This window comes from Oryzias melastigma, linkage group LG11, assembly GCF_002922805.2.
Source record: "Oryzias melastigma strain HK-1 linkage group LG11, ASM292280v2, whole genome shotgun sequence".
In the NCBI taxonomy this organism is placed as follows: Eukaryota; Metazoa; Chordata; class Actinopteri; order Beloniformes; family Adrianichthyidae; genus Oryzias; species Oryzias melastigma.
In genome coordinates this window covers 3,803,302-3,817,708 of record NC_050522.1, presented here as the reverse complement: position 1 = coordinate 3,817,708, position 14,407 = coordinate 3,803,302, and the positions used below count along the sequence as shown (strand labels likewise).

Genomic DNA, 14,407 nt, shown 5'->3' with positions numbered 1-14,407 from the left:
AACAATGACTTGGTCCCACCTCTGGTAGACGGTCATAGCTGCGCAGATTATTTTTTCCTCCCAGCGGTGAGATGCCGCCCCTTTGAATCGGCGCCCAGGGTAGCTGCCCGTATTGCCCGTGCCTAAAACTGCTACTGGTCAGAATAAATAAAAGTGGGCTGAGGGGACAGCCCTGACGAGTTCCACAGTGTAGTCTGAAGGATTTTGAGTAAGTATCATTAGTAAGTACCAAAGCAGAAGGACAGGCATATAAAAGCTTTATCCAAGATAAGAAAGAACTACCAAATCCAAATCTATGAAGGGTTTCAAAAAGATAATCCCATTCACCCTGTCGAAAGCCTTCTCGGCATCCATAGAAAGAAGACATTTAGATTCACTGACACTGGAAGTATATAAGATGTTAAGTAACCGACGAATACTAAAAAAAGAGCGTCTGTCTTTAATAAAACCAGATTGGTCACAGGATATGAGGTTAGGTAGAACCCCTTCCAGCCTACTGGCTAATACTTTAGCCAGGATTTTGTAATCACTATTTATAGAATAGAATAGTTTATTTCAAAAATGCAAAAAGAAAAAAAAGATAAGATAAAAATATACAGAGCATAAATCACAGCAGAAAAAAAAACAAAACCCAAACAAAACAGAACAGAACAAAAAAATAAATAAAAACCAAAATCAACATGTTTGAAAAGGGGATAGGCAGAAGCAAATGCTTGTTTAGGCCTATCCCTTTATGTCATTAACTTATAACGTAAATAGTTCCCAGTTCTTAATTACAAACAAAACAATACAATATGACAACAGCTTTCAATTTCTCTTATTTTCACAAATGAAATCATGCAAACCATCCACAGTCACCTGTCTACAATCCTTCTTTTATTTATTTATTTATTTTTTTTACATACTTATGGTAGTTTTTATTATGCAGTTATATACTTTGATAACAGCTTCTCTTTCATTTTCATAGTAAATAGTTTGATGCTTGTACATTGTTTATAGTTCATATCAAGCCCGTTCCACAGTTTTATCCCACACACTGATACGCACATACTTTTTCTAGCTGTTCGAATTTTTGGTTGTTTGAAGTTACCATGTCCCCTCAGTGCGTAATCGCCGTCCCTCTGTCTAAATTGTTTCTGAATATTGTGGGGTAGTAATTCATTGTTGGCCTTGTAAAGAAATTTTGCTGTGTACAAATGAACTAAATCAAAAAATTTGATTACCTTAGAATATAGAAATAACATGTTAGTATGGTCACAGTATCCCGCTTTATGGATTGTTCTTATTGCACGTTTTTGGAGGATGAAAATGCCATTTAGGGATGTTTTATAATTATTGCCCCATACTTCAACACAATAAATTAAATATGGCAATATTAATGAACAGTACAATGTGTGCAAAGATTTGTACTTCAGAATGTATTTTACTTTATGAATTATTCCAATACTTTTAGATATTTTACTCTGGACATATTTAATATGTGGCTTCCAGGTTAATTTGTTATCGATAATTATGCCAAGGAATTTAATTTGGGGTACCATTTCTATTATATTATCTTCAATATATATTGGCAATTCCGAGTTAATTTTAGAATTACCAAACATAATTGCCTTAGTTTTTTTTTAAGTTTAAAGATAGCTTATTTATGTCAGTCCATGTTTTAATTTTTTTAAGTTCAGAATTTATTGTATTTATTAGTGTATTGTAATTGTCGTTTGAATAAAATATGTTGGTGTCATCAGCAAACAGTATTATTTTTAATAAACGTGACACATTGAAAATATCGTTTATGTAGAGGTTAAAGTGAGATTGGCCTATACGAGTCACATTCTACAAGATTTTTATCCTTTTTGGAAAGTAAAGTGATACAGGCTTAGTTTAAACTTCTAGGAAAGACGCCTTGACTAAAGACTCCTTAAACATTCTAGTCATTAACAGGGCTAGTTTATCTGCAAAAACTGCATAAAATTCATTCGGCAGACAGTCCAAGCCGGGAGATTTGTGGGGATTTAAAGCCTTTATTGCTTCTAAGATCTCGTACAGCTGTATAGGTGCTTCTAAAACTGAGGCTTCATCAGGACGCAAGGTGGTCATTGGTAAATTTCGAAAGAATTCACAAAGAAGGTTGTGATGAAAGGAATTATCAGGGTTATAAAATTTTTTATAGTAAAATCAAAAGGCTTCCTTTATTCCCCGCTGGTCAGTTATTAATGTACCATCCTGTGCTGTTACTCCATTAATCACTTGCTTGGCCCGTGCCCCTTTCAGTTGTTTTGCTAGTATTTCACCTGCCTTGTCTCCGTGTTCATAAATGTTACCTCGGTTTCTTAATAATAAATTTTCAATGGAATGTGATGTAAGCCTGTCATATTCGGCACTAAGTGTTAAGGGTTCTTTATACAGGTATTGAGAAGGGGTTTGAGAATGTCTATAATCTATGTCAGCTATTTGTCTTTCCAAATCCTTCTGCCTTGATAATGAATCGCGTTTCTTTTTGCCTGAAAAAAATAGGATTTGGCCTCTAAGGTAGGCTTTAAGGGCTTCCCAAACAGATGCTATAGGGACATCAGGTGTCAGGTTAAATTCCAATCGTATTGTAAAGCGCCAGATATCTGAAATACCATAGGTAGAGAGGAATGACTGTAAGTGAGAGGCAGATTTTGACATGGCATAGCCTGGTTTCACAGAAAACCTATCCATCCCAGAGTCCATACAAAAATTAAAATCCCCTCCCATAAAAAGCAGTTGAGAATTTAAACAGGGCTACTGACCCAAAACATGAGAAAAGAAGAGAGGGTCATCATAGTTAGGGGCGTATATATTTACCAGAACGACCTTAAAATTATATAATGTACCCGTTACTATCAGATATCTACCATTACTATCACATACAACAGAGAAGGCGTTAAAACATACATTCTTATTTATCAGTATTGCGACCCCTCCAGCCTTCCTCTGAAAAGATGAATGAAATATCTGTCCCACCCACCCGCCTTGCAAACGGAGATTGTCTGAGCTTTTGAGATGTGTTTCTTGGATAAAAGCAATATCAGTTTTCATATTTTTCAGGTGTGTTAATTCCTTCTTTCTTTTAACAGGATTATTCAGGCCTTTATCAGTCCAAGAAATAATGTTAATACAGCCAGCCATTACAAAGAATTTTTCTTAGTAGAACTGAAAAATGTGTTGGTCATAATTGTATGAGAAAATAAATAAATATATATATACATATGTCCCAACAGTACAATAAAATGTCCAAGACTTAAGATATGAATGTTTCAGTATATCAGACATTGACAGCAGAACCCCATAACCCCTGAGGTGACTCCAGTTGCAGAGATAAGCAGCACACCTGCCCTGCCTAAATGCAGAACTTCCATAATAATCCTATCTAAGCTACATAAGCCCACAAATAAACATACATACACGTATGTGCACATAATGTATTTTACCCAGATGCACATAGATAAATAAAAATAATAGTAGTAATAATAATATTATAGATAAATAAATCCGTCATGCCTTTTAAACTGTAAGCATGGGAGGAGAAAGAAAGAAAGAGAAGCAAGACAGAAAGGAAAAAAACAGTATGCAGATATGTCAGGTGTCCCATACTTATCTACAACCAAGTAGTCAGTTCAGTCTGCAGGAAAGTCCTCAAGAACTTTTTAGCCTCCGTTGCTGAGTCGAATACAACACGGGTGCCGTCCGGTTTGGTGATCTGCAGTCGGGCTGGGAAGAGCACTGAAGGCTTCAGACCCATCTTGTACAGGTCCGACATCACGGTCTTGTAAGTTTTTCTCTGTTCTACCACTTCTGGGCAGTAGTCTTCATATAACCGGAAAGACTTGTCCCGGTACTTCACCTTCTTTCGTTTTCGCATTTCCCGGATGAGCAGCTCCTTGTTTTGATAACGATGGAAGCACAAAATAACAGCCTGCGGCCTCTCTCCGGAAGCTGCTCTCTGAGCTAAGCTCTGATGAGCACAGTCCAGTTCTGGGAGTGTGGGAAACGTGTCTCAACCAAAAGCTTCTTGGAGTAGTTGTGCGAAAAACTTGGAGGGATGGGGGCCTTCAATTCCTTCTGGCAGACCCACCAAGCGCACATTAAGGTTTCTATTTCACCCCTCCATGTCCCTTAGCTTAGCCTTTAGCGTTTTCGTTAGAGGCTTGTAGCCTCTCACATGTTGCTTCCAATTTAGCAACACGGTCATCCATTGTTGGCATTTCGCAATCGCTCACCGTGGCAATCCAGTTCTTTCTGTAGACGTTTGCTGTTGCCTTCATCAAAAAAAGTTGTCTTCAGCTCGGCCATTAACGCCATCCGATGCTCTGCTAGCAGTGCTGACACGTCCGCTTTGCTAATGGCTGCAGATGTAGCCGTTTCAAAGTCCAAACTTTTCTCGGTGGTTTTAGCGGATTTGGGTGGCATTACGAGTTTGGATGAACATGTAAGAATAAAATTAGGTTCTAAGAGCATATTCACATTAGGTTTTCAACTAAAAGGGGTAACTTGAATGGGTAAACGTAGCATACGACAGAGAGAGGCGTGGCTACGCCATGCTGGTCCAGACCGGAAGCACACGCTAATATCTCATTCATCCATTCATTCATTCATCTCCCTGACCGCTTTGTCCCTTTCGGGGTCGCAGGGCTAATATCTCTAATGTGAAATTTCAGGAGTCTTTTCACACCTGAAGATTCAAAGATTTACCACAACTATCCAACTATTTTTCAATCTATGCTTGAAATAAACAAATCAATCAATCAAACTATCCTGCCTCCTGAACAGAAGCAGCTGTTTAAATCTGGAGACAGGTAAGATGAGCAGGTAACCACTCGCAATCAGCTCCACAGCAGAAGCAGACAGTTTGGTTCCAGAACCTTCTTCACCTCTGGAACCAAACTAGCGGTTCTGAAGGGACACTTCCATCTTTGGGCAGGGGGACACCTGGACAGGTGGAGACCCTACATGGGCTCTTTCATGTTTCTGAGGTGACACTAAAGAGGTCAGGTGCAGAAAAGGCCCAAAGCTCAAGTTAATCACTTCACTTCTGTTTTTGTAAAGAACAAAACAAAAAAACTCAAATGTTATCAGTTTCAGTTTATTGACTCGGATGATTGTTACAATCCTGTCTTAAAGAGTTTTCTTCATGCTGCAGCATTTATGAATGATGTGTCTAAATATTGATGTTATTTTGTGAATATTTCAGGAGTTTGGGGTTTTCAGAACAACAAGCAAACTAAAAAATGCTGTCAGGTGATGTGAAGCTGTGAAGCACTCATTCCAGATGGATCTCAACAGAAGTTAAAATACTTCCTTTATCCTGAAAGGGAGAATCTGTCTGTTGATGATGTTCTCTTCAGATCAGAGGAGGCCGGTGGGGGAAAAAACCCGCCCACATCCTGCACTAGGACAGATTTGAGAGGTTTTTGTCCGTGAGCACTGCATCAGATCTCGCCCGATGCTCAAACCCAGTCTCTGGTTCTCGTATGAGCAGCTGGAGCCCTGTGGGTGGAGTGAAGGTGGAACAGGATGTGTGAAAAGCTCTGGAACAACACAATGGGTGGCTCTGGAGGCTGTGGGGAAAGGTTAATAAATGATGTTTATAAGACTTCTATTCCCTTTTTGTACATTTTTCTTCTTCATAAAGTTTGAAGCTCATTTCTATATGAACACGAATGTTTTGTGGATTTTGAAACAGTTGATTCAGAGATGTTCGGCTACTCGTCTTCATCAGTTCTGGATTAAACTGAGGCTTTTCAGATGATTCACCCCCAGAAGACCAAGAACAGCTCTGCCAGCGCAAAGTCAGTGGAGCTTGGTGACTACAACCCGAAAGGAACAGTCCTTTATCCTGAAAGGATAAATGATTCATGTGTCTGCAGAGTCTTCATGGAGTTTCCATCACACAGATCTCCTTCATATCTTCACAAGATCACCAGATCCTGAATGGATCCCTGACTGAGACAGCTGACATTTGACTGACAGAAACTACATTCATGACTTAACATTCACACATTACTCAACTTTCTGCCACAAACTACTTTTTAAAAATTTCAAAAATGAGGATATGGCTGAATATTTTATTTTTTGTGTGAATAATTAGTTAGGTTGAAGCTGAATTTAGTTTTTTTTTTGTTTGTTTCATTAACCCTATGAAGAAGAAATGTTTACAACTTAAGCTCTAAATGTATCCTGTTTTTACTAAAACGACTTAAAATTTACATATTTAGCTGATCAGAATTATTTCCTTCCTGCAGTTCTCCTTCTCTGTGCGGTCCAGATGGACGTTCCTCCTCAGAGCAGATGTGTGTCTGTCGGCTCTGACATGGAAACCATCAGCTGAGAGATGGGAAACAGAGCTGCAGTCTGAGGACGCGCAGCATCCTTCACGCTCAGCATCTTCATGATGCTCTAATTTTTTTAACTTGGTTGGTTCATCTGCAAGTATTTTTCAGCCCCCCCCCCCAATTAACATTTTCAGTTGTTAAAAATTCAGGATAAAAAAAAGCCTTTTTGTGTCATGTAAAGGAGGATTTTGACATGATCCTAACTTGAAGGTTTCTGATGCAGACTCATGAAAAAGTGAACATGAACACCATTTCTCTTTAACTGATAATATGTTGGATCGAACCTGAGCTGATTTCATGTAAACTAGCAGCAGAGGACCAGAGTGCTGGTTAACATGGAAACAGCGCCACCTTGTGGTTGAAGGTGAACATTGTCAATTTCTCCTGTTTGGATTCTTTTATTTAGACCAGAGGTCACCAACCTTTTTGAATCTGAGGGCGACTTCATGGGTACTGAGTCATATGAAGGGCTACCAGTTTGAAATAACATATTTTGCTTAGTTTTAGTTAGTTCCACATTATTAATAATGATCCTCCTCTATGTAAAGACACTGATTTCTCACCATAATTATCAACAATGACAACAAGCTAGGAAACAGATGTCAATATTCAGCACGGAGTGGTTGTAGCGGGCCGCGTATGAAGAAACCCTAAAGGGTGCAGCTGGAAGAGGAGTTCATCCATGGGGAGAAGGCGCACTCACACGTCATGGAAAAATGTCCAGTTTTCACTATGTTGTTCCATGTTTATCAATAATTTAATGTTAAAGTAAAATCAACTTACACATTTTTAAACAAATCTTGTCACATTTTGAACTAAGGACCAAATCTGAACAGTAGGTCAGAGGTCACCTAAATTTATCTAAAGTTCATGTATCATGAACTTATTTTTAAGACGTTTTGATTTTTAAATCTATGTAAATGCAAGTGTAATAAAAAAAATAGCAACAGAATAAAATTTAATTTTAGATGCAGCTCATAAGTGAGTTGTGCTATTTTCGGAAGAGACCTGAGGGCTCCTTGTGGGGCCCTTGAGGGTAGCATGGTGCCTGTGGGCACCACGATGGTGACCCCTGCTCTAGGTGAATGAAAGTAAAAAAGAAAAAAAAAATTTTAAGCTGTGTTTCAGGATGTTTTGCTTCAAGTTGAAGTCTTTCTGTTGGTAGGCCCCTACCCCCACCCCCCATCTGACACTCATGGACCAGCACATCTTTTCCTCTACTGTTAGAATACTCCAATAAAGAAAGCTATTTTTAAATCCCATTTTTACTCAATGTTGTAATTTTGGCCCAGGTCTCTCTTGAAAGAGAGATCTATTCTTAATGGGACTTCTTATAAAATAAAGGTTAAATAAAATAAAGAAATTGGCTGGGCGGGAACCAGAACCAGAGGTCCCAATGTGGTTTCACCCTGTGATGAAATGACTAAAAGACGGTGAAATCCTGAACCTTCAGCTTATTTCCTGACATATTTTTTCCAAACATAAAGAGGAGAAGCTGCTTTGGTTTCAAATTATTTTATTTGAAAAATTAAAACATCAAAACGACATGCAAAGACAGATGATGCTAACAGACAGCAGCTTCTCAGCCTCGTCAGAATGACAGGGCGGGGATGAGCGACGACGAGGACTCAGCTGAACTTTGCTTTGGAGAAATCCATCTCTGGGTGCTGAGCCATGAACCTGCAGAGGAAACGGAGCAATGCTCAGCTTTCACAGGAAGCTTGGGGTCGTGGAGGTCACCGACGACAAAAACACCTCGAATAAAAACACCAGAGAAAAACCAGATGCCTTCACGCAGGAGCAGATTCCCCAGCGGGGCCCAAAGGATCGGAACCAGCAGGGCTAATGCAGTCAGAATTTTATGGTGATTCTGGCCCAGAGACATTGATTGCTGATCCAGATGCAGAATTCTATTCCTAAAACCTTTTTTTCTAAACTGTCAGCAGAGGGTGACACTTTCATCTGGAAAAGTGAATCATATTTCCTCACAAATATCTGGGAGCTCCTCACCTGTCAGTGTTGTGGTCTTCACCTGAAACTAAACACTCCCCCTTCCCAGACTGGAGACCCAGAACTTACTTTTTCAGGATGTCTTGCTTCTTCTGCTCTTCAGACGTGGGCAGGCCCATGGACTTCTGCCTCTGGTCATACATCATCTTCTCCACCATCCCACGTGTCTCTCCGTCCAGGTCCGACAGCTGCTCAGCGGGAAGCAGCGAGAGCATGAAGGATCCGTTCAGTGGCCTCGTCCAGCCAGACGCAGACAGGTTTTCTCACCTTGGAGTTCTCCGGACAGATCTTTTTAGTGTTCATCTCTGGATCTGTGGTCACAATCCTGCTCCACCACTCCATTTTATTAATCTGAAACCCAGAAGCAGCGTCAGGCTGAAGGCCTGCAGAGCGCCACGCCGGCTAACGCGACAGCTCACCTTCTCCAGGTGGACGTTGACCACCTTCCCATCATCGATCAGCCAGGAGCTCTCCTCCACCTTCACCTCATTGTACAGCTGACCATCAACCACTGGGGGGTGTCCCTTCAGGCCCACTTTGATGGAGCGCCGCTGAACGTCCACCACCACATCCTTCCCTTTGATGCGGAACTTCACGTCAAAAGGCACCGACAGCTGTGGTCAGAGTTTAAACATGGTGTCAGCTCTGAGGACAGACGAGAACTTTGGACTGAAATAGAACAGATTCATCACAAACGTGACGAGGTTTATTTCTCGAGCCCTTTAATACCATCCAGCCAACAATTCTGAGCTGGAAACTTGAGAAAAGTTATGTGGATCTTGTTCTTGTTCCATGGATTGAAAACTATTTAACAGAGAGACCACAATATGTCAGAAACCATCGCAACAAAGACTGGAGCTCTTCAGGGTCCAGCGCTATCTTCACTTCTCTTTACTGTGGGTTTCTCATGCAGGTCTCCATCATGCCTCTGATGACACAGAAGGTTTGTAGGAGATCAATGAGGAGGAGAGAGCTGAAAGATCATCTCTGATCTGTAATTATGGACTCATCTTAAAGACATCAGAAACTAAAGAGATGATCATGGATTTTAGCAGGAAGAAGAAAAGTTCCCATCTGTCTGGTAAGATAGATAGAAGCAGCACTGAGATTGTTTTCTAGTATCTTGGAGTTCACCTTGACCACAAACTGGACAGTCCGTGCAGACTGATAACCTCTGGCAAGAAAGGTCAGAGCAGAGGTCATTCAACATCTGCAATGCCATCACACATTTTTCCTTAGTCTGTTGTGGCCGCTGCTGTTTTCTATGGTGTGCTCTGTTGGGGCAGCAGCATCTCACAGAGGGACAACTTGATCGGGAGGAGTGTCTGTGCTGGACGACCAGGTCAGCACTGAGGGAATGAGGATCAGGATGCAGATGGTCACCCTCTGCTTCTTTGGCCCAATCTGAATGATTCCCCTACAGGTTCTCTCTACATTTAGCCCTCCAACTGGAGAGTTATGGAAAAATAATGCCTTCAAATTCAAATGTTGCTCCCTCTTGATGATGTCATTAACAGTTGCCGGTGAGCTATGTTAGCGTGGAACTGCTCAGAAATACACAACATCAGTTTTATAACTATTAAAGTCATGCTACCACAGAAACGCATGACTGACATTTACATGTAAACTTCTGTGTTCCAGAGCACAACCAGATGAAGAAAAGCCCTTCTCCTCCACGGCACAGCTGGAACGTCGGGTTCACACCGGACAGGGAAGCGCTATGAAGCGGAATCCTCTTCACACATGAGAGGTATTTCACGTATTTTTCCACGACGGTCAACAGGCACTTCTGCTCAGCTGTGGTTATTTAGAACTTTTTTTGCAGTCTGACACGCCAAAACCCCATCTCCCGCACCAGAATCGGCCCACTACGTTGATCTGTGTGTGCCTCAGTGCCTGTGAGTGTTTTTCGTGTGTTTCTTTTCACCTCTGCAGTCTGTTAAGGTACAAAAACGATCTCATTTGTTAATTGCAGTATTTTACTGTGAAAAATTGGTTATATTTTGAAAATTGACTGTGTGTTTAGGAGTAACTTCCTGCCAAGATTGATGCGGATCGCTCGCGCAAAAAAATAGACTAGATGGCGAAACGATGACTGCATGGTGCGAGCCGGCCGCGGAGGACCGTGACGCTTCATGGCTGGTGTGCACTAACCCCATAGGTTAACAAGTGCGCAGAATGGAAGCGGCCTCTGTTTCGCACCTCCATGTCTGGTCTTATCCCGGGGTTAGCCATTAAAGGAGCTATTTCGGACAACCCTACCACTTCAAATGCCCTTGGAATTGGACAGGTAGTGAGAAGGTGTAGGGGAAGATTTCTGATGTGACGGGCTTCTCTCACAGCGCTGCAGAACTGAGAGGTTCTGCTTTATTGTGGCCACCATAAAACTTGATGCTAAAACGTTATAATATCTTTTTGGAAGAAGTTTTAGTATTCATTTTACTTGAGTTCGTTTAGTAATTTATTTATTTTGTGAATAAAACAGGATTTACTCACATCGACTTCAGACAGTGTCTGTGTCCACTTGTAGTTTGGCAGATCTGCTCCGTTCCCAGAGTTGGGCTTCAGCTTTCCCTTGTCCTTCTCATCCTCCTCTCCTTCAGAATCAGACTGAAACACAGAAGAAGCCTGAGATGAAGCGGTTCGGTTTATCGACAGCAGAACGCTACTCACCCCCTTCTCTTTGTCCGTCTTGTCTGGCGTTTCCTCTGCGTTTGTTCTTTCCTCTTTCTTCTCCTCATCTTTCTTCTTCTAAAACCACAGAAACGTTGAACATCACAACAGAACTTTTTTCTTTTAAGTCAAACTTCATGAAGAGACAAAAAGTTTACTTTGTCCAGCTCAGACTGAAGTTTCTCTGCTTCTTCATCTGTTAGTTCCTGGATTCTGGGTCCATCTTGGTTTTTTTTCCTTCTCTCCTCTTCTGCCAGCTTGGCGGCTCTTTCAGCTTTCTCTTTCTTCTCCTTCTCCTGTCTCATCTGCTTCTCCTTCTGGGCTTTCATAGCCAGCTTGTTGTGGTGATCGAATGCCTCTCTGACCAGCTGAAAGAGGCCAGAGAACCCGGTGATGGCAGGACAATGCCACCATCCACCTCCAAGAAGCAGAATCTTTGCTCACCTTCTCTGCTGCACCCGAGTCTCCTCCGATGAAGAAATCAGTTTTACGTCGGAGAAAGCTGAAGAACGTGTTCACTAACTGATGAAGGCAAAGCAGAGTGTAAGCTCAGGTCAAAGTGTTCAGCAAAGGACTGCAAATGTAAAAAAGTCCAGTGTTCAGTGCACCCAAAACTTTTTGTGTCTTACAAAAGCCGCGGGTCAAATCACTATTGATCTGCACATTTTCTGGTGAAAAGGTCGCCTCAGGCTTTTAAGTCCCCCTCCAATGAAAATCATGTTTTCTAAAAACGTCACCACTGTCTGTCCCACTGTTGGGGGATAAGGGGCGGGGTTACGCAGCTCAGCACCATAAGCCACGCTAGGGGTGGGCGATATGACGACATAAAACCGCCTTACGATCTCCGAAGCCGACGATCTGTCATTTTTGAGAGATTGTTTTATCCCAATCTTTTTACAAAAAGTTGCAAGAGCGAGAAGGCAACAGCTTGTTGACTGCCTATCACTTTAAATCTGAGCTGCTCCCCCCCTCCCCGCTGTGTTTTCTTTTAATACATTTGAAATTAAAATTCGAAATTGTTCAAAATGTGTTTACGTCTTTCAACTAAAATCATTGTAATTCCTTTTTAGTCAATTTGTATCTATTTTAAAGACATTGTGATAAAATCGAAATCTTGAAATAAAATTGAAAAAAATCGTGATTTTCTTTTTTTGAAATATCTTGCCCAGCCCTAAGCCACGCCCACACTGAGGAATTTTTTTGGGGAAAAGCCTTCAGATCAACAAGAAAATTGCTTTTTAAAACATTTAAGATGTGCAATTTTTGTAAAAAAAACTTCACAGTCCTAATTAAAACCCCACTGGGAAAGTTTAAAGAAAATAAAAATAATTGTTGTAGGGGGGCTTTAAAGGAGCCCCACCATGAAAATTCTACTTTTTGAGGTTTTAAATGCATTGTACTGTTCATTCCTCACTATAAAGAACCCCAAAGTGGTATTTTGATCCGCTCATCCATTCAAGAGTAATCCTCTAAAAACCTGCACTGTCTGCAGCAACCCCTCCCATACCCACGAAAACGAGCAGGTGGAAACATGCTGACGTAAGATCGATACCAACAGCTCTCTCCAGGAAGAATCTGTGCTGCAAGCGCCGCCCCCCCCCCCCGCTTACACAACACTCAATTTATCCCCTTATCCAGACAGTGCGCTGAAGTTTTTTTTTCAATGATTGTCGATCTTTACTGGTGTCCAATGACAGACGTTAAGTCTTGTCTTGGAAGGGCTAACACCTCAATGTAAGGGTGGGGTCATCTGGACCCCATAAGAGAGCGCGAGGGCATCAATTCACCAATGAGCTTCTGTCAAAGGGAAGAAACGGAAAGTTTCATTCAGTCCAGAAAAAGAACAAATATATGAATTTACTATTGAGAACAGCTTTCAAATAATAAGCAAACATGGAATTAAAAATAAAGAAAGTCTGTAGTCTGTAACTGGTCATTTAAAAAGCTCTGCATTGATGACTGCAAACTAAAACTATGACTTTTTAGTCACTGAAGCTCCATAAAAGCTGCTCTCTGATCATATAAAACCACTAAGAAAAAGACTGTCTAATAAATTATGATAATATTAAAGATTTCCTATATTATATTGGACTTAAATTATTGTTTCTCAAACAGCAAAGTGATGTAATATTATATGTTAATTTTCTATTAAGTATAGTCCGTAATAATCTTGTCAAAACAATGAAAGTAAACAAGAAGTTTAAGCAGGAATCTCCGAGAGGAAACGTGTTTCTCCATAGCAGAAATGTTATAACATGCAGGAGTTTTCCTGTGGGTCTCAAACTGTGAAAAACCCTTCAGATGTCATGCGGTGTAAATGTGAAATCAGGTGTAGCTCCCAGCATTCCCGGCCTTTAGCTAGGATGTTAGCATGGCAGGTCTACGCACCTCCTGTACTCCTCCTTCGTGCTGCTGCGCCATGACCAGCAGCATGCCGTCATACTTCTCCTCTTCGTCGCCCATGTCGGTGGTGGATTCAGAAAAAAGAGAAATACTTTTTGTGCAAACGAGATAAACTTCCCTTCGCGCGGCAGAGAGAGACTCTGGTCACGCCTGTCACTTCCTGGAAACAAACTCCGCCCATAATCCTTTCGACCAATTGGAGCAATTCATTTAAAATGACAACTTAAAGGTCCAATCAGATGAGAGCACCTGCCCAGGCAGGACCGGAAGTTCTCATAACCGGAAATAATTTTCTAGATTACATTTTTTTCCCACTGTCAGTGTCAGTCCCCGATCCCCTTTCCCTAACCACGCCCTAAACGCGCGCACATGTATTACGTGACTTCCCTTTTGCGCCATTTTTTTCTAAAACTTTATTACTCGCGCTGGTTGACAGTTTTAACACGATTTGCGGCAGCTGGATGATCGGGTAGCCCATTGAGTCATTTATCATTTATTTATTTAGTTAGTTTTTATAACTTTATTTTTTAGAACTGACGACATGGAACAAAAAAGAAACACAACATACTGGGGATTGTAAATACAGCTGTAATGAGATGTTATGTTTTACAAAGGAATCATAAAATGTTTAAATATTAGATTAAAAAAATCTTATTAATATCAACGGGAACGTTTATTGTTCCCATGCTCCCAAGGTTTTTTGGAGAAACCTCAGAAATTGGAATAATCTTTAACTTTACATTCACCCTTTTTGTGCCTCAGACGTATTAACATTTATGGAAAATGTATTCACAAATATTAATATTATTTTACTAATTAAGAAATTTAGTATTTATTGTTGTTAATAGAAAGATTGTAAACGTCCTGTTTAAAAAACAGATTATTAAATATATAATATCTCATTAAAAAACACGAAATCCTCAATAACTGTCCAGATAACCTTTGAACAAATCTCTGTTTGGTTATTG

The 14,407-nt window shown here is 40.7% G+C and overlaps 1 protein-coding gene across 2 annotated transcripts; it reads right to left on the bottom strand.

The window, feature by feature from the left end:
* Positions 1-7,852: 7,852 nt before the first annotated feature.
* Positions 7,853-13,641, bottom strand: nudc (nudC nuclear distribution protein). 2 transcript variants are annotated; one of them, XM_024262501.2, is made up of 9 exons: positions 13,425-13,641; positions 11,481-11,558; positions 11,195-11,404; positions 11,037-11,114; positions 10,860-10,973; positions 8,783-8,977; positions 8,631-8,714; positions 8,433-8,551; positions 7,853-8,033 (listed from the first exon to the last, which is right to left on the bottom strand). In XM_024262501.2, exons 1-9 carry the CDS (start codon positions 13,497-13,499, stop codon positions 7,982-7,984), a joined length of 1,005 nt encoding a protein of 334 aa, XP_024118269.1. In that variant the 5' UTR covers positions 13,500-13,641; the 3' UTR covers positions 7,853-7,981. The 2 variants fall into 2 exon arrangements, with proteins under 2 accessions (XP_024118269.1, XP_024118270.1); XM_024262502.2 differs by having other exon boundaries at positions 11,037-11,111.
* Between the last annotated feature and the right edge of the window lie 766 nt (positions 13,642-14,407).